Source organism: Condylura cristata, unplaced genomic scaffold (assembly GCF_000260355.1).
Source record: "Condylura cristata isolate star-nosed mole 26May11 unplaced genomic scaffold, ConCri1.0 scaffold00014, whole genome shotgun sequence".
Taxonomy (NCBI): Eukaryota; Metazoa; Chordata; class Mammalia; order Eulipotyphla; family Talpidae; genus Condylura; species Condylura cristata.
In genome coordinates this window covers 35,233,349-35,258,765 of record NW_004567115.1, presented here as the reverse complement: position 1 = coordinate 35,258,765, position 25,417 = coordinate 35,233,349, and the positions used below count along the sequence as shown (strand labels likewise).

At 41.8% G+C, this 25,417-nt stretch overlaps 2 protein-coding genes across 2 annotated transcripts in view; both read right to left on the bottom strand.

Moving 5' to 3' along the window:
- The window catches only part of PDGFRL (platelet-derived growth factor receptor-like), a 38,968-nt gene extending 31,893 nt beyond the window's left edge, over nucleotides 1–7,075 (bottom strand). The window contains exons 1-2 of the mRNA XM_004682348.2: nucleotides 6,887–7,075; nucleotides 2,302–2,599 (exon numbers count right to left, since the gene is read on the bottom strand). Of these exons, the coding sequence (XP_004682405.1) occupies nucleotides 2,302–2,599; nucleotides 6,887–6,941 (353 nt within the window). The 5' untranslated portion in view covers nucleotides 6,942–7,075. The remainder of the gene's footprint in view (nucleotides 1–2,301; nucleotides 2,600–6,886) is intronic.
- A 4,540-nt stretch (nucleotides 7,076–11,615) lies between these two features.
- SLC7A2 (solute carrier family 7 (cationic amino acid transporter, y+ system), member 2) overlaps nucleotides 11,616–25,417 on the bottom strand; it is a 60,567-nt gene continuing 46,765 nt past the window's right edge. Inside the window, exons 8-13 of the mRNA XM_004682346.2 lie at nucleotides 24,922–25,061; nucleotides 22,287–22,389; nucleotides 20,727–20,932; nucleotides 19,763–19,929; nucleotides 19,026–19,134; nucleotides 11,616–16,681 (exon numbers count right to left, since the gene is read on the bottom strand). Of these exons, the coding sequence (XP_004682403.1) occupies nucleotides 16,485–16,681; nucleotides 19,026–19,134; nucleotides 19,763–19,929; nucleotides 20,727–20,932; nucleotides 22,287–22,389; nucleotides 24,922–25,061 (922 nt within the window). The 3' untranslated portion in view covers nucleotides 11,616–16,484. The remainder of the gene's footprint in view (nucleotides 16,682–19,025; nucleotides 19,135–19,762; nucleotides 19,930–20,726; nucleotides 20,933–22,286; nucleotides 22,390–24,921; nucleotides 25,062–25,417) is intronic.

Here is a 25,417-nt window from a genome sequence, read left to right as displayed (position 1 = left end):
GGGAAACATGGATAGTCTCATGCAAAAAAAAAAAAAAAAGAGAGAGAGAGAAAGAAACTAAAACCATACTTAACTCCACACACTTCACATAGATTAAAGAATTGTATATAAGAACTGAAGCCATAACATACTTAAAAGAAAACATAGGGGATCCACTACAGAAAACCAACTACAAAGATATTATTCAGCATTTCAGGGTGCAGTCCCAATGACAAGGGGAACAAAAGTAAAAATAAACCAGAAGGGTTTTGTCAAATCAAAAAGCTTTTTGGCTCAAGAGAAACTGTCACAAAAAAGGCAACCCATACAACTGGTAGATCCATCCCATCAGAGGTTAATGCAAGTCAAAATCTAACCAGATATCACCTTGCCCCTGTGAGAATGATTTCTTTTAAAAGAATGGATACAATCGATGTCAGTGAAGATGTGAAAAAGGAGCACTTCTCTCTGCCAGCTGGAATGCAATTTGACACAGGCCCTATGGAAAACAGTACAAAGAAACTTTACAAGTAATAATGAAAAGCCCACATGGCCCAGCAATACCTCTGCTGGGTATTTACCCAAAGGATGTGAAAACACTAACACGAAAAGCCTCAGTCCACCTCGGTTCATGGCAGCACTGTCCATGACCGCCAGGTCCCGGAACCAACTAAGTGTCCACAGACAAGATAAAGAAACCGAAATAGATCCTCAGTGGGCTACACCCCGAAATGAAATAGGGCCTTTTGGTACAAAATAGGTGGAACCTAAAGCGACTGTGCTAAGTAGAATACTGACAGATGTCTTCACTTACCTGTTAAAGCAAATTACAAAAAGAAAATGTATACTGGCAAAGTGCTACAAAAACAAAGGGAATCTTCGTGAACGATATGCCGGTTACCAAGGGCAGGGGGCGGGAGGAGACAGAGAAAGGAACAGGACAGGCATTATCAGCAGGAGGTTTGCAGGCGAGTGAAGCATGTATCTATGGAGGAGTCGAAGTGTAATCCCAAAGGTACACAGACATACGAACAATTAGAACATGATTTTTTCAAACTCTGCTGCCTGTGTGTGAACCAGACTGTCAACCCCCACAAATGACCAAGAAGGCAGAGAAAGATTTACACAAACAGGTGGCAGCCTCGCATCCCCACAGTGGGAAGGGAAGGGGCTCACTCCCAGCCCTGGCCCCGTCCACACAGACAGCATCGATGTGTCTTCAAGTCGAGGTAACTGAGGAAACTGGAAACCTAAGCTTGTTTAAAACCAGAAACACCCCCTTCCAAGAGCACAATTATAGTTTTTAGCTAATATATCACTATTCCCACCTATGTAAATGAAACTCGAACTTGTAATTTGGAGATCAGTTTTCGCCCAAAGTACAATCTGTGGAACTGCAGACTGCTTCCTAGACTCAACGCCTAACTTTGACTATCTAACAAGCACGTTGTCTATTACTGAGACTTTCATTTCAGTCAATGTTGGGATGTTGGGCTTTATGTCCACAGAAAACCGTTGGAGTATTAACAGGGGAGTGACGTGATCCACGCTGCTGCTCCCATCATGCTCTACCTGAGTGAGAAGTTGGAGGAGGACAGACCTGGGTTGCTTACTTCAGTGTTAACCTTAAAGAGAAGGTCCCACAGTGTGGGGACACATCGGACACAGAAGAGGGCAGGTCCATGGCTGAACTGACTGAACTTGGCAAATGATTGGATGTGGGGAGTGAAGAAGAGGGAGAGGCTAGGATGCTTCTAGGTTTTCTGACTGAGCAACTAGGTAGATATGGTGCTTGAGGAACGCAGAGGAGGTGGCCTCTGTGTGGAAACATGGAGCTGTTATACGTAGGGGAACAAAAAGTTTGCACCACAAAATGCGTCGTTTGGCCCAGGGCTAATCTCATAGAAGTGTCTGAATCCTGGGTAGAGGTTGGCTTTGGTATGTATATGTGAACATCTCTCTGCGAGGGAGTCTCCCAAGACAGCCTCCTGTTCTCTTTACTTGTTATTTCACCTTTTGTTTTGATTATTTAGAAATCACAGAAGGTATTGGATCTATTATTATTTACAATATGAATTCTGAAGTGTCTGTCTTGATGCATCACAGTTTCAAAGACTTTGTCATGTGACTTCCTATAAAATTCACTTTTAAAATCAATGCTGATAGGATTTGCAATGATTTTTTAAGCTGGTGAAGAAATAAAACATATGACTTTTGTTCATTGAGCTATTAGAGTGAATTAACAGATGTCAGAGGAGCAATATTTAGTGAGAGAACAAACCAAATCCTTGATCCAAAAGAAGTTAAAAATATATTGCTTACCTGAGGCGGAAGTCTTTAAAGGTATCCAGATAGGTAGGGTAGCTCCATTTAACCTGATTGCCTTTGCATCGAAGGTCCAGTGTTTGCCCTGCTGTGAGACTCAGGGTAGCAGCAGGTTTCTGGAACCGACCTTTATCCGTCATGAGCACCATTATGGACTGTGTCTTTGGTGTTGAATCAGCTGAGTCCCTGTCCTTTATTTTAGGAATTTTAGGTTTCACCTTCTTGTTAGTAGGCTTGATTCTGTTTTCTCCTGGCTCCTTCGGATGCTTGTTCTTGGGAGGATGTTGGCCAGTAACTAGGGCAGAGAACAGGAGAGAGCACTGGGTTATTATAGTCACATTCTCCTATAATTTACCACCTAAAACTGGTAACGTTTTAAACACTTCTCCCTTCATTTGTCATTTGTCATTTGTACTGGTCTCACAGACCCTCATACAATCCCAGGATCAAGTGACTGCCATTGCCATTCCCACACCTAACTTCTGGAAAGGATACATATGGCTCTTCAGTCTAGCTGTGTAAATTATTTTCAGAGGCCTAAAACATAAGAATTTCTATTGTACTAAATGAAAGTGAATCTATGACTATTCCATTTTTAAGACTATCAAATAGATTTTATTGAGAAGCAGCTGGTAAAATTCACCGTAACATATTACTGACATCAGGCCCTGGCTGCTGCTGACTAGCTGTGTGACCATGGGAAATGGCCCTCTGCCTCAGTTTCCTCATCTGTAAGTAGAGAAGTACATGGTAATGATGACTATCTCCTGAACAGTTGGGAGGATGAAAGAACCTAATATGCTTAAAGTGCTGAGTAAAGCTTCCAACCATATGTCACGCTAGATCAGTTCTTCGTGTTCCGTGGTTCTCTCCTTCTTTCCTGGGGATCTGGGTGATCACCTCTTCAGGGAGGCAAAGCAGCTGTCATTTCAATTACCAGATGAAAAAACTGAGATCACAGATGCCCCCACACTCATCCTGAGTGACTAAGAAGGTAGTTAGAAACCAGACCCTTTGACTCCAGGCCTAGCGTTTTTTCTGGCTCATGTCATTGCCTTTTGATTCCCTTGGAGAGAAGGATATTGTAGCAGTTTTACTTTATTTGCACAAAATTTCACCCACAGTCCCACAGTCTGACTGGTGTCTTTGTTTGCTATGCCCCCGGCCTGCACTAGGAGTTCCAAGTTAAACAGAACTTGATGCCATGGATGAGAGGCAGCACTTTCCTGGAAGGGCTGGAGGTGCTTTTCCAAGGCATTCATTAGAATCCTGGGAGGAGCCGCTGGTCACACACTTATCTCCAGAACAGACAAATAAATGTTACAAAGCAAGCTGTGCAAAAGACCAACTTCTTCAGCATCACCTGAGCGCTGCAACAGTCCTTACAATAAAAGAGACCTGCTTCTGACCCTCTCTTGTTCTACAGGATTATTTTGAAGAAAATTGCTGACAGCTGTTTCGCAGCAGCACAGTGCAAACACAGTCCTTAACGTCTTAAGAACTGAAGCTGGCTGGTTATTCCCTCCCCAGTGGGCAGTTAAGGGGGAAAGGCTGTTGTGAGGATCACATCAACACAACTCCTCTAGAAGCTTGAATAGCTCAGGGGTCCCCAGTGTCAAGTCCCCTTCTCCTTTGTCCATTCTTCATAAAACACCCCACAAGCTAAAAAAGTTTCCAAACAAGCTGAAAAGTTAGAAAAGCAGTAACTAGGAAGATGCAGAGCTACAAAAGGGAGCCGTGACTTGCCCTGCTCCCATCTGGAAACTCACTCCAAAGCACCCCGTCACCATTTCTTGAAGCATCATGAAATGGTAATGTCAAAGGATTCCATATTCATATTCCAGGATGAAGACCTTCACTGGAAAGATTTCTAGGGACCGCGACCAGTATGCAGTGCTCACTTTCCCCTGCAAACACTGTTGGCTGGCTCCTGAGACACATCACCATCTTGGTTTTCCTCCCGTGCCAGTGAAATCCTCAGACTGTTTGGCTGCTCTTCATCTTTTTCTGTCTGATCTGAGTCCCAAGGACTTAATCCTGCCACTCCTCTCAGTCGCTAAGGGCAGTCCGCCTTTTCTCAAGCACCCCCTGGGTAAGGACAGCATTATCTGCCCAGGGTCGCCCTTCTCCCATTTTGATCTTGCCTTGGGCCATTGTTTGAGACCCAGCACTGCCCCAGGGAAGGCCAGTCAGCACCTCACATGTTTGTGTCCACACCGAAGTCCAGATGCCCTTTCACACTGTCGGCTTCCCTAGCGCTGCTTTGTCAGCCAAGGCCAACTCAGTTCAGTCAGCTGTTCAAGGAAAAGCCTCAGTCACATGTGATCCTTTTCTTTTTCACCCAAGCCTTGTGCGGCAGCAAACTCCTTGGCTAAAATGTCAAAATAGACTGAAGCTCAGTTTTCTCTACACCCTCTGGACACCCTGAGCCAAGCCACTTTCCATCTGGACTATTAAAAGAGCCTTCTTGTAGAGTCCTATGTTCATCCCAGCACGCCTACCTGCAAAACCCAGATTATGGGCTCTCCTCTCCCCTCCCATGATTCTCTTTCCATTTAGAACAAAGCCCTAAGTCTCCGCATGTCATACAAGGCTTTGACATTTTCTGTCCCACCTTGGTATTCAGCCCCCACTGGCCACTGAGACACACAACGCTGATCATCACTTCTTCAGACACCCAAAGGCGCCAGCTGGCCTCTGACCCTCCTTTCCAAATCACCTCAGCCTTCTACATGTTGATACCCACTATTAGTTTTTAATTGTTACCCCTCCCCCCCCAAAATGTACATATAAGCCCTAACCCTGGTTCTTGGAAATGGGTTCCTTGGAAATGTGATCAAATTAAAATGAGGTATTAGGGTGGGTTTGGATCCATTATGGCCACAGTGCTATTATCACATCCAAAATTCATCTGTCATTTCTTATGTGTTCAACTTTCTCCCATCAGCTCACAGGTTATTGATAGTGTGAATCACTTTTTAAAGATTTATTTATTCATACAGAACTGGGGTACAGACCACAGATGTGGAGGGTGAGAGCATTCACCAGAGACAGAGAGGGGAGCAGAACAGGCAGATCGACTAAGTACACTGCTGAGGGGAGCAGCGGGCGGGTTAGGAGAGGTCTGCTGCGCCATGTGGATCACCTCCGGGGCTGGGGATCGAACTCATGTGGAAGTGGCTTAAGCTTCTTAGTGCTGTGCTTTAACCCGCTGTGCCACCAGGGAGGGCCAAGTGTGAATCACTTTTGACTTAAACAGCAGCCCACTGGCTCAGGGAGATGTTTGTAATCACTGGGGCAAGGATGAGCCAGGAGGCAGAGGCCGAAGCCCCTCCTGAGTCTCTGGGGCAGGCATCTTGGATTAGTTCTACAGGCAAGTGAATGGGTTATCTGAAATTATTTTGTCTGGCCATTTCCTGCCCTATTCAAATACTCAGTAAATATGACATTTCCATCACATTGGCAGGTCACAAGCCAGGACCAGCCAGGAGCACTTTAGCAACACATCTTATAACATGAACTTGGACAGAGTAGCTATTGCTCCTGGAGAAGCAGCAAGTCCTGCATCTGATTCAGCAAACTCAGGCTGAGAGATCTTCATCCTCAGCTTCAAGTTCCACAACCATCTTGGGCTTTGTAAACCAGATTTTTTTTTTTTTTTGTAAATGCTTGTAATTCCACAGAAAAGAAAGGAACTGGTCAAGATGGAGTGATAGGTAAAATGTGAGCCAGGCTAGCTGGTTCCAGCGTGAGGTTGCATAACAGTAAAAACCAGAACTAAGCACAAGTTGTGGCTGAAGCTAAGGAATTTCAAGGAAGGGTTCAGGATCCTCGGGTGGGCTCAGATGTCAAATATGCTGCACAAGTAACACCAAGGGAATAAGGCAGCCAACCAAAACAAATGCTAACAGTAACAGACCCACATACACACCAGCCCCAACAGGGTGGGTCAGGACCCGCAAACATTCAAAAACGTGTAGTGGCCCACAGGCTCCTGCAAGCTACAATCACCCATTTTCATCTTTTTCTATCCATTTGGGTTAGTGTAACAGCAGAGGGTTTTGAGATTAGTAAGTGGAAATATCTAAGACTTAGACCTTGCAGGATTCAAGCCCAAGGTGGTATAGGAAACAAATGCAGGATTGCAAATGGGGTAAGTATTCGAATTTTGCAAAAGAATCCGCAGTTGCCTCGCTGAGGTGGCACCCGCCCTCAGTAGCCAAGATCCCGGGGCGAATCCAGCTCTGAGGTGGAGTGATCCACCCCGGGCGCCACCCCCTCCCCCGCCACCGACACGTTGACAGTGAGGGCTGGAACCCGCGCTGCCTGGGGGTGCTTGCTTTGCGTGGCGAGGGGAGTTTTTCTGGAGAGGGTAGGTGTCACGATCTCGGAGGCTCTCAGTCGAGATGGACAGTGGGAGGTTCTAGGGCCCTGCTAGGATGGGGCAGGTGGTGGTGCTGGGGGCGCGGGGTGTCAACAGTTAGAGTTGCTGCTGACTGAAGTGGAGAGGAGGCTGAGGGGCGACATGGGTTAGGGCTAAAGTCAGGGCACAAGCCGAAAAGCCCCACCCAGAGTCACTCACCTTCCTCTAGCGCTTCGTGCACCAGCAGAAGACCAAGAAGCAGCCAAACCTTCATCTTCCCAGCGAGGAGTGAGGGTGCAGGGACTGGGACAGCGGGCGGAGGCGCAAGCCCACAGCTCAGCGCCCGGGCAGGGTGCGGGGGAGGCGGCGGGAGCCGCTCCAGGTCGGGGCGGGCGCCTGGGAAGCCACAGCTGGAGGATTCGATTTCATGAGACCGAATACAGTTTGGGGGGAAAAGTTTTGTGTGTGTGCGCGCTTTAACCTTGCCGTACAACACGACCTTTCCTGCCCCCTGGCGGAGAAGTTTAGCGCTGCAACTTGTCAGGCGCGCACAGCAAAGAATAAGGGCGAAAGTCAATTACAAATCTCTCAAATTCCTCCAACGCTTGAAGTCTAAGCAAATTGATTAAGAAAGCCCGGCATAACCCTGCGGATACTAATGGGTTTGCATTTAACCAAATACCATCAGCGCTTTCTTCATCAGTTCAGGTAAAGCACTGATGCTCTGTCAAAAGTGCTCACTAAGCATCTCGGCTCGTTTCCAGAAGGTCTCTCATTTGCTAGATCATTCTAGCTGTTGTTCTGCTGCTTTTCTTTTACTTTTTGCATCCAGCCTTGCTGGACCCGTGAGTCTCCACTGTTCTGGGGGATCCCACGCGGAGAGGCTGTTCTACCAGAGGGAACCAAAAGCAAATCCTCACCCCGCTCAGTGGTCCCATCCTGTCTGTGAACCTGCGGACCCAACACTCCTTGCTATCACCCCTAGTCTCCCTGACCCTCTTGCCTATTCTTTCCAGGCAATTAGATGTCTTCAAATGGAACTGCAAATGACCTCACCCACTTAAGCCCTTCAAAGACTGTCCAAGAAGCCTCCTGGGCTCCTCCCAGCCTCTCCCTGTTCCTCTCTCCACAGACACGGCCATCGCCTGCACACTCATCCTCCATGCATGTCCACCGTTCCAGCTGCTCCCTCTGTCTCCAACAGTCACCTCCTGTTCTACCATTGGCTGGCCTGCGGCCCAGCCCCAACCTCTGCTGAAACTCATCTAGGAGATGTGGCCAGACCTCACGGCCCCTGAGCTGAGCTAAGCGATGTCGCCATGAGAACTTCTCTCCCAGCACTTACAACAAACTGCGGAACCTAACGGGATCTGCGTATGCATCCTTTTGCCACCCTCTGCTGCAAGTTGAAGGGCAGGAGGTGTGTGTCTTACTCCATGCCTTGTGTGCCACCAGTTTCTGGAATATAATTACTTATCAGGAACGCAATGTTCCAAGCAGTGTTAAACACTTAACACGACATCTCTGCTCTTCCATGGAGACCCCCCAAGCTGTCTGCTGTATCGTTGTCATCCCGTTTTTCCGAATGAGGATTCAGGAGGTCAAACTCAGCCTAAATCCTAATCCAGGCTTTAGCCAACCGGCAAAGCAGGGGTATAACCCTCACTCTGCTGCCTAAAACAAGCTGTTGGCATCACTAGCAGAGAAGAGTTCTGCAGAGAGGCCTGCCTGACCCACACACTGGAGAGGGACCAAATTCGACCTTCTTAAAGCCGGAAACTGAAGACAACTCGCACACTTACCTCCCCTGGCCCGGCACCCAGACTTCGGAGCCAAGAGCCATCCTGGAGAGAGGAAGCACATCTGTTCCACCTTTTTCAGCGTAGAAAGGAGTGGCTGCTTTAAAAACAATTAGGAGAAAATGTCCAAGTTTTCATGAGTTCTTAAAGCCAAATGCAGACTAGCAGGCCAGCGTCCAATCCTAGCGTGTCTCAGACTCCAGGGCAGCCAAAGACCCTCTTCGGCAACTCCTTTCCGCACGTCTGCAGGTTCTTCACAAGCAAGAGCAAAAATGGCCCCACACGTGGAGAGATTTGGGGTTAATGAAGAGTTGCATCTAGTTGCTCCACCTGTGTTTTATTTAAAGGCTCCCTTTAAGCATTAATTTTTAAAAATAGCACCAAAACTATCCTTTTCCAAATATCTTTATGCCCATGAGTTTTCTGCAGTATAGGTTCCTGGAAGTAAAATTATTTGGCCAAAGGCCATGACATGTAACATTTCTTACAAGCATGGCCAATTTACATTTCAACAACGATGTCCCTATTTAGAGCCAATTCTACTGTCTTCTGGAGCATGTGAACGAAACTGCTCATTTCTGTAGGCACCCACCATCCTGGGCTTATGAGTCCATCATGCCAACCTGGGGTAGGGGTGGAGGCTGTTTCCCCTGTGTTGCAATTCCCATTATTTTTACAACCATTGTGAATGAGTTTCTTATGTTTTATCAGGCATTTATATTTTCTTATATTTGCAAAGGTGTTCTACATATGGGTGTGCATATAGTCATATAGCTAAACATATTTATCTGGTCACACATTTGCTTGTCACATGATAGACATTTCCTTTTTTGTTTGTTTATTGGTTTTGTTATTGTGAACAAAATACTTCCTCATTACATGTTCAAACTAGTTAACTTATATGGAAAACAATTTTGGAATTATTATTAGAATTGTCATTCATTCCCAAAGCTATTTAGAACATTTTTGGAAGTGTTATGTAGTCATACACACTTTGTCTAAATATCGGCTGCTAAACTTATCTTGGGCCTGTTAGGGGTTGAATTGTGACCTTCTCCTAATATATTTTTAATGTACTTCAGTGACCATATTTGGAGACAGGATCTTAAAAGAGGCAATTAAATTAAAATGAGGTCATGAGAGTGGGTCTTACTCCAATATGACTGGTACTCTTCTAACAAAAGGAAATTTGGAAATAGACATGGTGAATGTGAAGATATGAAGACATAGGGAGAAAATGGCCAATGACAGGCCTTGGAAGAAAACAACCTTGAATTCTGAACTTTCAGAACTGTGAAAAAATGTATTTCTGTTGTCTAAGTCTCCCTGTCTGTGGTATTTCATTTTGACATTCCAGGGAACAAGTACAACCTGTGCGCATGGAGGCGAGGCAGGCTCACAGCAAGTGCGGGGTTTCTCAAGACCTGCAGCTGCTTAATCACAAGGGTATTGTCCTTGAAAGAAGCAAATTTGAAAAATAAAACTGCCAAAGCTTTATGTTTTATGTGTTATATTTTGCTCAAAAAAAAATTTGCTTGGTCTCTAGGGCAAAAAAGGTTTTTTTTATTATGGATTTTTGTACTGAACTTTTCCATTTTTTTTTTTTTGTCAATAACTGCCGCGAAATTGGTCAATTAAAATAAACATTATTTTGCAGCACTAAGCCAAATACAGCTTGGAGCCTGGCTTCCTGAGGCATGTTGGTCAGTGTATATCTGGTCAGCTTTATGGACCCTCTTATTTGTCCAAATAGTTTTCAACTGATCTCATAGGTTTCTAGATAAATGATCATATTACCTGCAACACACACTTCTTTGCTATCTGGCGCTTGTCTTTTTCTGCCACCTCATGCTTACATTCACCTTAACTGTCAACTCCATAGAGGACAGAATGGAGGACAGGAGGAGGACAGGGATGGAACAAATCAGGGAACCCAAGCCTCCCCTGAATCACCAGCTGCTCCTGATGTGGAGAGATGCTGAAAACACAGGAAAAGCTTTTAAAAAACTGACCGGGGGGTCACACATGGCAGGGCGCTGCTTTAACCGACCAACTGTGCATTATCGCCTTTCTCTGAAGGGTGAGGACAGGAGCCCCGGCACTGGCTGGATAAAGAAGCTGGAGAGGAAGGAGCAGAGTAGCAAAAAGAAGAAGCAAAAGCCATGAGATAGAAAAGTGTGATTCAGGGGTGGGGGACAGTCTGCAGCAACTGGTTTTCATTAACTAGAAATACAATCAAGATGAATTTAAAAAAAAATTGTTTCAGGTTCTTAGCAAAAGCTAATTTTAGAAGTTTTAAATATAACACTGCAAATCGTATTCTAATAGAAATACCAGACATTGTTTATTCTTTATGCTCCCAGGACACCTAATTATGAGATACCACGGGGTAAGGCAAGGATCCCAGAATCTTGGTCTACTTAATCTAGATGGGTAAAGAAATGAGGCTCCAGGACGCAGCATGCTGTAAGGCTGTCCAGAGCCATGAGGTGAGTATAGGAAACACAGCTCTGAGTGAATACAAGGCTTACAAGTGTAACTTCTCCTTCCTTTGTCTTTTCTCAATGCTGTTCCTCTCCCTCTTCAACTATTCCATGCCTCTTTGCTTACCTCCTCTAAATGCTCCTCACTCAACAGCATCAGCTATCAATTATCTGCACCTTAGTGAGTATTGCGGTTTTAAGACCATCAGCATATTAAGTCTGATTTCTAAGCTGTGTGCCTTTGGTGAAGAAGTATCAGGAGTCAGTGAGCAGGAAGATTCAGGACAACTGGAAACGCAGCCACTGGGGATCCCCAGAAAACCTGACTCATGACACACTGCACTTTGATGGGTTAATGGGCCCTGACCCCAGACGAAAGTGTCCCACCATGGAGACCTCGGCCCTCAGCTGTGTCATACACACGGGAATCAATCTGTCATGTCTTCCTCATGTTGACTGCTTAACCCTGTGGAGAGTAATTGGGGGTGGGAGGGCATGCTTTTGAAAAAAACTCGTTATTTTTGGAATGTGCCAGGAGTACTGGGGACACGTGAAGGCAATTGTGGAGCTTTAGAGGTTCCCAAATAAAAAGGCAGTTTAAATTAGGAAGTGTGAAATGTGTGCTTTTGGTATGTGTGATACATATGCATACTACATTATTACAAGTCATATTTAAAATTTATTTAAAAAATACATGGTCACATTAGAAAGCATATTTTACAGTGGTAAAGCAGCAATAGTTTTTATTTATTACAAATTCTAAAAAACAACCCAACTTTATAAGTAAAAAGAAACACTGATTATCATCAAAAACATTTAAATTTAAAATTACTGACCAACAAAATGTCTTTACATTTGCACAAATCCAAAGCATTTGTTGGTTTTGACAGAAATAAAATTTCTATAGGGTTTTGGGCCCTATCAACACTTTCTATTAAGTATAATGATAATACAATAAAGTAATAAAGTAACAAAACAACTTGGTGCCCCTGTGGATACCAGATATGAAGAGCTATCAGCCAGGCACCGGCATTTGCTGGCAGCACAAGCTGTCTACTAACTGAATCTGGGTGCTTGGATTTTCCACCCCAAGACTGTCAGGTGAGTGGGCCAGGCGGTGGGGTAGCAGTTCCAGGCAGCAGCTAGTCCTTTCATGACTCACAGAGGTGCTTTTAGGCTGTTTTTTAAAGCTGTTCCTGTGTTCATTTCCTTGACATACACATGGGGTAGTCAGAACTCAAATCAAGGATCACAACCGCCTTACTTTTGGATGAAGTCTTTCACTTTGCATCCTATCCCATTATCCTAACAGAGGCAGCTACAGGTGTTCACAATTTGCAAGCTGCCTGACCCTGGAGCCAACCTGGAGTCCTGATAATAATGCCCAGAGCCATCAGTGGTCAGAAACAGCTCTTTTAGGCCAGAGATCATGACAGTAGCTTCAGTCATGTGAATAAAAGCTTAGAATACTCCCAGCAAATAGGGTCACCAGTTGGGTTAAGTCATAACAAAATGCATTTGAAATCACTAAGGCTAAATTGTGTACATCAAAACAATAATGAATGTTACAAAAACCAACAACCACAACAAGAACAGATGAGGCCTCTCAAAACCTAGCAACCAAAGGCCATTTATAAATGTTTAAATACATTATACACAAGGTGGGGGGAGGGCTCAACTAAACAACAAAATCAGTTCTATTTTCTCATCTACATGACTAAAAAAATGGCCTGTGCTGGCATTAGTTACTATGTGAACTTTGGTTTTTTTTCCCTTAAGGTTTAGCACACATGTGGAAAATGTACAGAGAAGATACTATTTTGGCACTAACAAAAAGGACAGCTAATCCCCTCCTTCCAAAAAAATTCTCCCTAATCATGTGAATGTTAATATTCCATGATGTATATGCTAAACCCAGCCCCTTGAGGTCCTGTGGAAATTGCATTTGGGGAATTTACTACCAGAGGATTAAGCCCATAAGAAGGAGCCCGTCACAGCAGAAGGAGCTGGAATCCTGGCCCTGCATCATGTGGTCTGTAAGCCTGGAATATGTCCTGACTTAAGAGCAAAAAAGACTAACATGTCCCGACTGGCATGATCAGGTATTTTTTTTTGGAGGGGGGCATTACTTTTCCTTATCCTCCCTGCTAAACACTGAAATAAATTTTGAAAATAATTGGCAAATGTAGATTCTAATTCAAAATATCTTAACTACCTGAAACACTCAGGACCTAAAAAAATTTGGTTTAATAATTAAAATAAGAAAATTAAAATGCAATCTTTACTCAGAAAAATTAAAAGAAGAATGCTTACCTTTTAAAGGAAGATAATTCTGAAACAGGTATTTTCTATCGACAATGGTTGGAATAGTGAAACGTTACTAGCTCTTCTTTATTATATGTCCCAAATTAGGTTATTATTAGCTTTCTTAATGTTATCTTTGGGGAACATGTGATTAATTACTATTTCAGTTTATGTATCAAAATTTCTAAATTTTTCTCATAAGTAATTTGCAGAGTTACCTTGTTAAACATAGGTTAGATAGGCATTTATGTGGTTAAAAGAGTATAAAATAAAGGTTCTATTATGAGAAGTTTCTCAGTGAAAATGTTCATAGCATATTTCTTAATGTAAAAAGAAGAGTAATTTAAGCTGTTCTTATTCAACCACAATGAAGAGAATGTGTATGTGGATTTTTAATTTTCTGAAGGGACTTTATGTAAGTGTTAATGATTGCAAGTCAATTTACATTATCTATAAAACATGTTGGTACTCTTAAGAAATAATATTTTGTTTAAAAGTTATACATTAAAATGTAGGTACAGAGAGGTGGTTAGAGCTTGTAGATGGACTTTTACTAAAAAAAAAAAAAAAATACTTAAAGATGTCAAAAAGGTGCAACAATGAAACAAGTAAACAGAAATACCTAAAATCCCCTACCCCACACTCCATTTCAGATTATAAAGCACCTGTCAAATATACTACAGTTTAGTGATTTTGTATTAGAAACATTATAAATATATCTCTCTTAAAGAATCTACCTATAGAAAATATTATACATATAAAATTGCTATATATTTCAAAATAGTTTAAAACCTAAATTTTTTTGTATAAGCATACCTATCAATACAAAACATTAATTTTTCTCTGCATCTGTTGGGTTTTTTAATCCATTACAATGGTGTCATTTCTAAGCTCATCAAAAACCCAATGGCTTATAAACTGACATCTGATACACACACACACAGCTCTACAGATATATACACTCATGTACAGACTAGTACAAAGGTGAGTTTTCACAGGAAAATAAACAGCCAACTTAACAAAGCATCTTTATAAGGATATTTGTGTTTACAAAGTGTTTCAATGTGGAAAATAATTTTTAACTAAATTTTGCTCCTAATTGAACACAGTGGGCCTAACAGTTTTAGCTGCCTATCACATTCTAAACAAAGCTCTTGCTTTTGTTACAGTAAAAGATTCCAATACTCATAGTTGAAATTCTTCATGTTCCCTCTGTGAAGGGTCTATCTATTCTAGGTTGATTATAGAAGAACAGAGGTTCTCAGCCTACTGCTACAACAGCAAAGACTTATGATTCTGACCACAGTACTTTGCTTCCCCTCTCTGAGAAAAGACACAGCTTGAAAGGTAATTCTGAATTCAGGTTTCACCAGGTGCACCCTGGGAACTGGAATGTCAGTCTTGGGCTTGGCATCAGGGTTACTACCACATCGGCAGTGAGAAACCCTGGCTTCTACCTGTTTGATGCTTAATGACAATCAACTTTTCACTGGACCAAACAATAAAGTAACCAATCACTTGGAAGAGTTGTCAGAGAACAAGTGTTTCCTTTGCCTTTGGATTAACCTGGTCAACTAATGTGCTCGACAAGGCTCATCCTGGGAATGTAGCCCATGTATAAATGTTCAGACACTAACCTCATCTAGCAAACCATTTAATTATTTGTCAGAAACACAATTCATGAGAAGCAAAACACACTGCAGATAGCTGACTACTAGAGAACCCATAAACTAAAATGCTCTAATTAGAGACTCCTACCTGTAAAAATGTATGTAAAGGTTTCTTGTTTATATTACAATATGGTTCATATGTAACTTGAATTTTTAAATGGTCATTTAAAATTTTTATGCTAAATATTTTATTTCCCAACCATTGATGGGCTGTTATACAATATTAGAGTTTGTATGAATATCTTTAGTGTGATCATTTAAAAATAAATGAAATAAAAAGTGCTAAACACTTTATGAGATGTGGGAAAACATCCCTAAATTTATGGAATGGGCTTAAAAACCCTTAAATGTTTCCCCTAAAATCCTGAAAGGCGAATTGGATCTAAACCCCTCAAGTTGGGCCAAATGCCCTTTCATAGATGAATAGGCACTTTAAAATCAGAAAAGGGGAATTTTCTCATTTTGTATCCATTTATTCTCTTTTGCATATAGTAAAGACAACATCTGCTCCTCATAGCTAGGACAAGACAAAACAATAGTAGAAACAAAGGAGTGAATTCTGTGCCTGATGAAGTTAAAAAAAATGGAACTATGATTAGTTATTAAATTATGAGGGAAAGTATGGGTCATCCCACCAATTGCATAACAAGAGAGACTGCTGGTTTACGTAAGTGACTTGAGAGTAGGAAGCCAGTTGTCTGCTTATCCAGCATCTGCGGAACTCTGATGGTCAAACATACCCTCATCAGTGCCACTCCCATTTCCTTCCAGCTGTGGGCCCATCTTCACTTGCCAGCATAAAGGGTCCCAGGTAGATCACACCACTTCTGTCAAGCCTGGATGTGGCTGAGGGTGGACAGCATTCACAGCAGGCGAAGGCCTCATATTGAAGGACCGCTGCTCTCCAAGAAGACAGACCCTGCTGACGCAGAACACCACTTCCCCATCACGCTTTGTGGCATGCCTGCCACAAATACACTGATGGGTTCAAGTCTTGGCCAACTGTCACACCTCATAAAAATGCATCTGTGATACACCTGCTGCTGGCATTGATAGCACACAACAAAGGCTCGTTTCTCCTCTCCTCTTCCTCCTGACCAAGGTCTAATACCATGATGGGCACTGACATTGTAACTATGCTCTAAGTGGACACCAGAGAGGCCTAGCAAGGCAGTGCCCAGCTGCCTCAGGCACCTACAAAACACTTCTCCCTTCTGTGATAACCTCCAAGTCAGTTTGTGCAGTAGACGCCACCAATGAATGACACCAGCAGGAAAGTGTAATGCAATGAGAGTAAATGACACTCACATTCCTCAACACATACACTCAGACATACACATGCACACTCCCAGTCCCACAGTTTTGGAGCTGATCCTCACTGAGGAGAGAGCTCAGGAGGTTCCCAGGCACATAATTCACCATATGAGGTGGTGCTGTCCAGGTGAAGAAGTATAACTTAGGGTGAGCTCTGTCTGCAGCAGACCCACGACAACCAGCATGATGATGACTCCTTGTCACTCCATGAAGGATGGGCCTGTGAAGACTGGCCACGCCCTGAGCTTTAGCACTCACTTGTCTTTTCATGGAATATGAACGGTAAACTGAGGTTTCTTGGGTGATGGTCATCAGCTGGTATGGCAGATTTTTCCTCTGTTGCTGTATTGACATTGTCCGTGTAGGTATCTTCATCGTCTTCTTCATCCCTTGAATGACCCTCCAGGCTGTGTCTTATGCCGTAAGTAAAGTAAATCAGGAAACCTTTTGCAGAAAAAAGAAGTTAATGCTTTAGGGGACTCAGATGATAACCGCATATGGAAAATTGAATCTAGAACTTGATAGGGCTTCCCCCCACTTCTCTTTCTGCACGGTTTTAGAAGAATGCTATGCAAATACAGGCAACCCCACGAGGGTCTCCTTGAGACACACCTCCCCAGCAGAATGAGCTGCTTCATTTTTAACATTCAGCCTTTATGGGATGCATGTTTCTCTCAGTAAGTATTTTTCAGACAATGTTTATGTAGAAAAAAGTTACCTTCTTAAAACGCAACATTACACTTTAAACACTTTCGTTTGTCCTTTAAGCAAAAGGATATGTGGGCTGGAGTCTCCAACTGCATTCCAACTCCGAGGTGGCTTAGCCAAGTCAGGGTCAGATATTTTGGAAAGCTGCTCTGGGCTGGCAACGGGACGTGGGTGTGACTTCCACAAGCTGCTGTCACCAGGCGGGACTAAGCAACTGTGCACAGAGGATCTGTTTACTAACAGCCACGTCAATTGCTTGTGGATAGAAGGAAGGGTTTTATTTTATTTTGCTTGTGGAAGTTGACTTATGTATAAAGTGGATTGTTTAACATCACTGTGATTATTCTGACAATACTTAGAATCCGCCACACCCCTGTGCTCTCTCTCCTGCCTGTTCTTATCCCTCCCCCGCTCCCCAAGTCTTTCCTTCCTTTCCTAGATGCCTCAGATGGAGGGTTAGTTCATAAGAATGGTTTTATAGTATGTTTTTATTTGATCCTTTAGTTTCTCTATAGTCCACCCATGAGTGACAACACCCAGGACTTATCTTTCTCTAAAAGGAAATATTTTAATATTTTAGTTGTATTTCAGAAACTGCTTGCAAGCTTTGGGTTGATATGAAATGAACTATAATTTTCCCATTTAAATGAATGCAAAGTAGACTACAATGAACATTTGGCATGTACAATTTTGAAAAACAATTTTATTTCCTCTCATGTCCTCAGAAGTTTGAAGATCTACGCTTCCCATCCTCAGATAGGTAATTACCACTGCCATCTTAGAAAGAAATCAAGGTACAAAACAGGGCAGTAACTTGGTCTAGGCCATACGCTAATATATAATGGTGGGGGGCAGGTATTCAAACAGAGAGAGTCTGGCTCTGCTGGTCAGGCTTTTACTAAGAAGAAAAACATGAAACCACAGTGGCCTAATATTGACTGGAAAGAGCTAATCCACATGACTGGATTAGAGGAGTTCTATTGTTCTTGTGCCCCGAGGATTTGACTCAGCTCCCTGACAGCACCTGGAGAAGTGGCAGGACCCCAAAAGCAAGGCCGAGGGCACAGCAGAGAAGCAGGTGATTCTCATCAGGCCCCTGGCCATGAAGGGACAGAGCCACGAACAGGAAGCAGCCACAGTGACAGCTAGCGGGAGCAACTTAACATACCTGTCTAGGCTGGTAACCTCTGACCCAAGGCACACCCTCCCCCACCGCCATTCCTTTGGTGGAGTGTAAGACCCTTGAAATATTTCAGAGATTCTAGTGTGGATGGCGATCAAAACTGAGGTTAATTCTCCCATCAACCCAAGTGGCCTGGCAGCTTGGAACTGAAATTACCTTAACGTAGTCAAAGCAAACACTTACATACTTACACAAAAGTGAATTAGACTCACTATGCCAATGCAAAGACTATCAAAAAGCATAAATTCTTAAACTCTTCAGGCCAACAAAACCACTGCAAATTTAACTCACTTCTCACTGCTTCATCTTAGACATTTCATCTTACAGTTTTAAGACAATTATTTTAAAAATCAGTGTTTTAGTTTTATCAAATATAAACTTTTAATTTCTACCTCCATTGTCTCATAGGAAACTGAAGACATTACAATAAAAAGCAAGTTAACACACACACAAAAGCTTGCTTAATGCTGTTTAATATTAAGCTAAATTAAGAAATTTAGACATCAGAAGAGAAATTCCTTGCTATCAGCTCATTCAATATTGCCTCCAGAAAGTTAAGGTACATGGCTTTGGAATCGGGAAATCAGAAAGTGGTTTTGGGTTGCCATTTACAAGTGAGATTTCCTGACTCTTTCGGGTTTTTCATTTTTCTCACCCATGAAAAGTTGGAGAAAATAGAATCACAATACTTTAGTGACTAGTGGGGCCACCAAATAAGAAAACATACCTGAAGACATCTGGAAAATAAGTATTCAGATGCTCAAAGAACCGGGAATGAAAAAGCTGAAAAAAGACTTTACTTTCAAGAAGAGGAAGAGAATGCTTTCTGTAATCATGGTACACAAAATAGGAAAAAGGGACACACAGTTTAGAAAACCAGAACATGAAAAGACTTACCAAGTGCCATCCAAATGCTGAATCTGATCCAAGTGTCTGCACTCAACTGGACCATCAAATAAATGTTTACCAGGATGCTGAACGCTGGCAAAAATGGTAAGAATGGGACCTACGTGGGGTAAAATTTTCTTGAGTATACTTCTCTTATGAAAGCATATTCCACAAATTATCTCAAGTGGTGACAATGAATTTGACCTTTTCACACAGTAAATTTATATTCTTATAATGAGGACAAATAAAATTAATCCTTTAGAAGATACTAAAAAGAGCTTCAAAATTTATACTACTTATCCCGTCCGCTAACATCACACCATTCACAATACACAATTAACCCTTGGGCTTATCTTAGCTCAGGGCTTGCTGGGCTAGCTGAGAGGCGCCAGCAAGGGCCTGTTCTGGGACTCGGTACACATGGTCCTAGGCTGTCCTCCAGAAACCGTCTTCAAGCTGAACCCCGTTTTTTGTTTGAATGGGTCAGGATGATTTCATTTGCAGTAAAAGGACCCTTGGTAGAAACTATCACCTTGAAAGCATACTGCATTTCTACAAATAAAATATTCTAATTATCCTTAAGATACTATAAGCTATTTGACAAGAAATTGCTTTTGCACTGTGTGCAGGGCTAACTTGTTCACAAGTATTTTCTTCCTTTTTCTTTTAAAGAAACAACTCACACAAATAACATCCATGAGTAGATGTCCCTAATACTTAGGGTGACTCATCCTTATGACACATACCATAAAAGCGACTTTTTGCTGGTTCTGGGGTTGTCTCCAAATGATGAGAACAATCCCAATGCAGAGAACAAGAAACAGCACGAGAAGAGCAAGGCTCCAGGCTTCCAGTCTGGCAATGGCACGCACCCCGTAAGTGGTCAGAATACTCAGGCCCAGGATAAGAAATGCTGCAAAGGTGACATGCATGCAAAACAGAATGAGTACACATACTTCACCGAGAGTCCTCCGCCCCAACAGGCCTATTCGGCTAAGACATCAAAGTTACATATTGACTTTGCTAAATACAGTGATTATTCGTTTCCATCCTGGGAAGAAAGAACAGCTCTCACTGACCAAAGACACAGCAATTGCTCACTTTCCACAGCAGGCAGGGCCTGAGCCACCTCATTCCATTATTTCTATTCTGGAGAGTGACAATATCTACCCTGTCTCTGACTGTCAAACCTGCATTAGGCATCCTCGCTCTCAGAAAAACCTAGTCCCTTAACTTGTCATCAGTTATCCCCTTCTGAAAAGCCCACAGGCAGCAAAACCTTCTCACTTGTTCTAAGAGCCCAGCAGAGTTCTTGGCACAGAGATGTTGCTCAACAATTGTTGAAAATAGGAAAGATCACCAACTGTGGCAAGCAAACAAGGCCAGACCACGGCTGAGGGACTTGACTGAAGCTTCACGCAGGAGGCACCCTAACCTAATGAATGTACCAGCTCTGTGTTAGGCCAGCTCACCCCAGGGAACATCTTTCTTCCTTCTCCAAGGACTAAGATCTGATAAAGTTATCCTTCTAATATAAAGAGGATGCCACTGACTATTGACTGTTGAGTCATGGAATTTCAGGACTTGAGCTAGCTGTTAACATAGTCTAGGGGACAGGAGGCCTCTTTGGTGCATTTTCCATGCCCGACCTGCCCACCTACGCACATCTGCTGGCTCTTTCCAATGTAAGCAGTGACGAGGAAAACTTACCGAGGAATCCTACCAGAAAGCTCACGAGAGAAGCTGACTGTTTTGTGGGGAGTGCAGAGGGGTTGAAGAGGGTCCGCAGGCTGAAGCCCTGTCCTTGCAGCATGGTGACCTGGGACTCGCTCTTGGTGGCTGCATCGGCACATGATCCCAAAGCTTCTTTCTCAGAAGAAAACTTGGGCTGCTCATAAGATAAGCCAGGCTGGTACCTATGCCCAATTAAGTGTCTGTGTTATTCTCAAATAGCTATTTGGGGCATGAAACAAGCACCTGGTCTCTAAGTGGGGATCTTACAGAGCCACAGCTTTGCAGTAAAAATCAGCAAGTTTCCTGACTCCATCCCCAGAACAGGTCACGTCAGACCATAAGCTTGCTCAACAAAACATCTGCAAAAACTCTGAATATCCTGATAATCACTCAATGAGACAGTCATATGTGAGATATAGATGAGAGCTACATTTTAAAGCAAGGCACTGTAACTAGAGGATGATCATTCTGAAAGGGCTTGTGTCCACTGGAAATGTAATGCACAAGAAGACCATAGAAACCAGTTGAATTTCCGCTCCGGGTTAACACAGTCTCTTTGGTTGGCATTCAAGGCCTCATTACAAACTTCCCCCCTGACTGTTTCTCTTCCCACTCCTACCCGAGCTCCTAGTTTAACCCAGACTAGCTCAGGCCAGTCCTGTTACTCCACCCCCTGCCCCTGCAAGCCCATGCATGCCACTCCCATTCTGATTTTTCTTCTTCCTCTCCAGCCTGCCCAGTCTCCCCAGTAAGGTCTCTAAGCTACCATTATTTATATTTAAAAGTAATATTTTCCTCCATATAAAGAAAAATTATGCTCAAGAAAATATACACAAAGGCATACAAAAGAAAACCAAAACCAACCATAATACCCAGTATTAATCACTATTAGCATTTTGGAATAATTTCAGCTGGGCATAAAAGCATATGTGTATATATAAATGCAAAAATGGATTTTGTCTCAAATCTGTTGCTATTTATAAAAATTCAGATGCTACATTTAACTTTGTCTCCTGAAGCTGGCATATTTCTCCACTTAGTTAAAAATCACTTTTTTTTGCTGTCCAAGAGGTAACCAAATAAATGTACACTCAATTATTTTAGCCATTCTCCTATTTGATATTCAAGCTAGTTCAAGTCTAATACTGATTTAAGTGACTTTTCCCATGAACATCCTTTACCTATGTCTGTGTGTGCCTCACTGATTAAACTGTTAGCATAAAACCTCAGCAAATGAATTATTTGGATCAAAAATTGTAGTATTTTTATTTCTTGTCTAAGTACAGTATTTTGAAGTGTCTTTAGACGTTAGAACTTGCCCTTCACAGAGACGAGGCCAACCTACTGTTAATCATCAAGTATAGTGAGTCTTTGCTAAGGTTAAGTACGTTCTCCACTGTCTACACTGCTGACTTTTCATGGCCGCTCTCCTGCGTTGGTGAGACTGGGGCTCCTTGACAGCAAGGAAGGTGAGCCCTTCTCTGTCCCCACCTGACACACACCCTTCAGAAGCATCTGGCAACAAGGAGAACTCACCTGAGGATGAGCACACAGGCTGCAACCAGAGAGTAGGCCAGCAGCGTGCCAATGGACATCATGTCCACGAGAGCCTTCAGGTCAAAAAGGAAGGCCATCACAGCTGGAGGGAGAGACGGAAACGGTCAAAATCAGAGGCTGTGAGAACCTCCACGGCTGACAATGTCAAGCTGGGACGACTAGCTGGCAATTCTGTTTGTTTTATTGACTAGTACCAATGATAAGTCAAATAAAGTACAGGAAGTCTATTTCTCACATTTAATGATACGGCTAATAAGATATAATGTGGATGCTACAAATGGCTAATAAATCTTCAAAAACTACCTTGATTACATAAAATACTCGCCTGACAGAATGAATGAAAATCTTACATAAAAAAACTCTCCTTTGATATTTCCCAAGGAAGACATTGCTAAGAAGCATTGGGCTAGCTCCTTCTAAAAATTTTAAGTTTTGAATTTTAAAATTCAAATGGAAGAACTTTTGTTATAGATGTAATATATTCATTCTAATTTTCATCATCATTGTGATATATACATAAACTATTTTTTGATAGAGACTAAATTCTACTCTGATCTAAACTATAAACTCTTAGAAGATTGATTAAAGAGATAGACCTATCACCCTACAACAAATTCCAGAAAGGTTAACAAAATACACTTCCTATATTAGAATAGACAATATACACTTAGCAATTTCTCAATTCATTAAAACATCAAGAAATGATAAAATTACCTTGAATTTATGACAGCTGTCCCTATCATAGTAGTGCTGCAATTAAATTCTAAGCCTCAACAGAATTATCATTTTAGTTTGAATGTTTGCCACCAACATCCACTTATGTGATGTCCCAGATAGATCTCAGCAAGCCTTAGAGCTCTCTGAGCTTAATTTTTCTTTAATTTAATAATCTTAGTAAATTAAATTAAGGGGAGTTATTTAGTTTCAACTACATTATATGGCCAATATTTGGCTGTTGACCAAAACCCCAGCAATTTCAAGTGACTTGACTTAATAAGACTAACAGCCTTATAGTCACTGCCTGAATTACTTAGCAAGGTTGTAACTACTAGGCAGAAACAGGTTTCCACATAAACACACATCACCAGTGAAGGAAGGATACATTTTTTTAAACTTCTGAATAAGAGTAGATATTACCAGGCAAGACTTTTACTGGAAAATATAAGTTTTTATGTTATAAATAAGATATATTATCTTTAGTCAAGATTTATAAAATATCCTTAATATAATAATAAAAATAGACCATCCAGTGTAACGTTTAGGCAAATGCTATCTGGCTATAAAAAAAAAATCCCATTTCATACATAATAGCACATTAGCATTCTCTAACCGAATTTCCCAGTGATTCAGGTCCTCAATGAAATTATAATTTTGGTTTGAATTTCTGATACCAACATTATTTATTATTTTATCTTTAAAGCTTCCTAGAGTCTTGTTTTCTATAACAGGACCTTATTTGCGATAATTCTATCTGTAGAATCTCTTTGAAGTTTGCTGCATGGAATAAGCATCTGTCCAAGCACATTTTACATGGAAATCATGGAATGCCAAAGGCAGGACCTGGAGGTTTTGTGCATGACTGCAGTACCAAAACAGTTGCAAGGAAAACACATGTTACAAACGGGGTTTCTGAAGACTTGGTGTTAGCAGCTCTTGGAAACCATCATGGCCCAGCATGTGGGGAAATCCACCCTCCTGCAGCCAGTGATCATAATGGCCAAACATAAACTACTTTTGACATGTCTTATGCATTTTTGAGCATCGGCAAACTTTAGCTTTTCAAAAGTCCTATAGTTTTAGCACTATCCAACTTAAATCCTAGACAAAAAAGAAAATGGTAAATCACTTTTAATTAATTAAAAAATTAATTACTCCTTAGTTAACATTTTAAGCTTCAATAATACAATTTTGTGAGCTAGTTCATCCATCTGAAAAAGCATTAAATATCTAATATTTATGAAGGACAATTACGACCATGTGCACCTTTGTTAGAAACCCAAGAGGTTAAAAATAATAAAAAAATATCCCAAACGGTCAATTAAGAATGAATTTTAGTAGACCACCACCAAAATTTTCAGATGTAACCCCAATGCTCATACCGTAATTTATCAGTGATTTTGTTCTTAACTTACATGCACAGCAAGCAGACCCTCTTTGTAAGTCAATGCATGCGCATAAAAATGTGCAATTCCAATGTTGAAAAAAACCTGTGTGTATAAAGCTTACCAGAAATGAACCCTGCAGTCAACGTGGCAACAACTGGTGACTGCCTCTTACTCACTCTGGCAAGAAAGCTAAACAGTAAGCCATCCCGGGCCATGGCAAACAGAATTCGGGGTAAAGGAAACATAGAGCCCAGAAGACTAGAACAGAAAAATTCATAATTCACAAGTGAGTTATTACAAGTATTGTCTAGCAGGTATATACAGGTAAAGACCAGTCACACCATGTGCAGAAACTATGCCAAGAAAGTTCAAAATAGGAAACTTTCACAAAAAAGTGACTGACCTTCATGTAAATCAAATCAGAAAGCAGCCCAACTTGTCCTTCTTTCCCCAGAATTCTAGATGAAACACCATCCCCCTTTGCTTAATAGAAGTCAGTTCTCTCTCACCTGCCACTGCACCCGATGATATAGTAGCAATTATTGGTGTCTTCGTTTTGGAATTGATTTGAGCTAGACATTTGAAAAGTAACCCATCCTCCGCCATAGCATAGATTACACGAGGCATTGGGAAAATGGATCCAAGAAGACTGAATAAAAAGCAAACACATGCAGTATAGCAAACACATTCATGCAAGATTATCCAGAATTGAAATGATTGATAAAACTGAATTAGATATGATTATGAAGTTGTATTTTTTTTCAATTTAAATTGAGTATTAAAATATTGACCAGTTATCATTGTGCTAGTTATTATCTTGTTGCAGTAATCTACCCAGCAAGATTATCAGGCTAAAAGCAATATTACAAGTGTTTATGCATGCCCGCAATTAATCATTAATTAAAAGTAATTAAGACATTACCAAAAATTCCAAATCAAATATCACATTAAGATATTTTAGTGGCAGTAACTCAGAAAATAAAACCCCTAACCTGACATAGACAC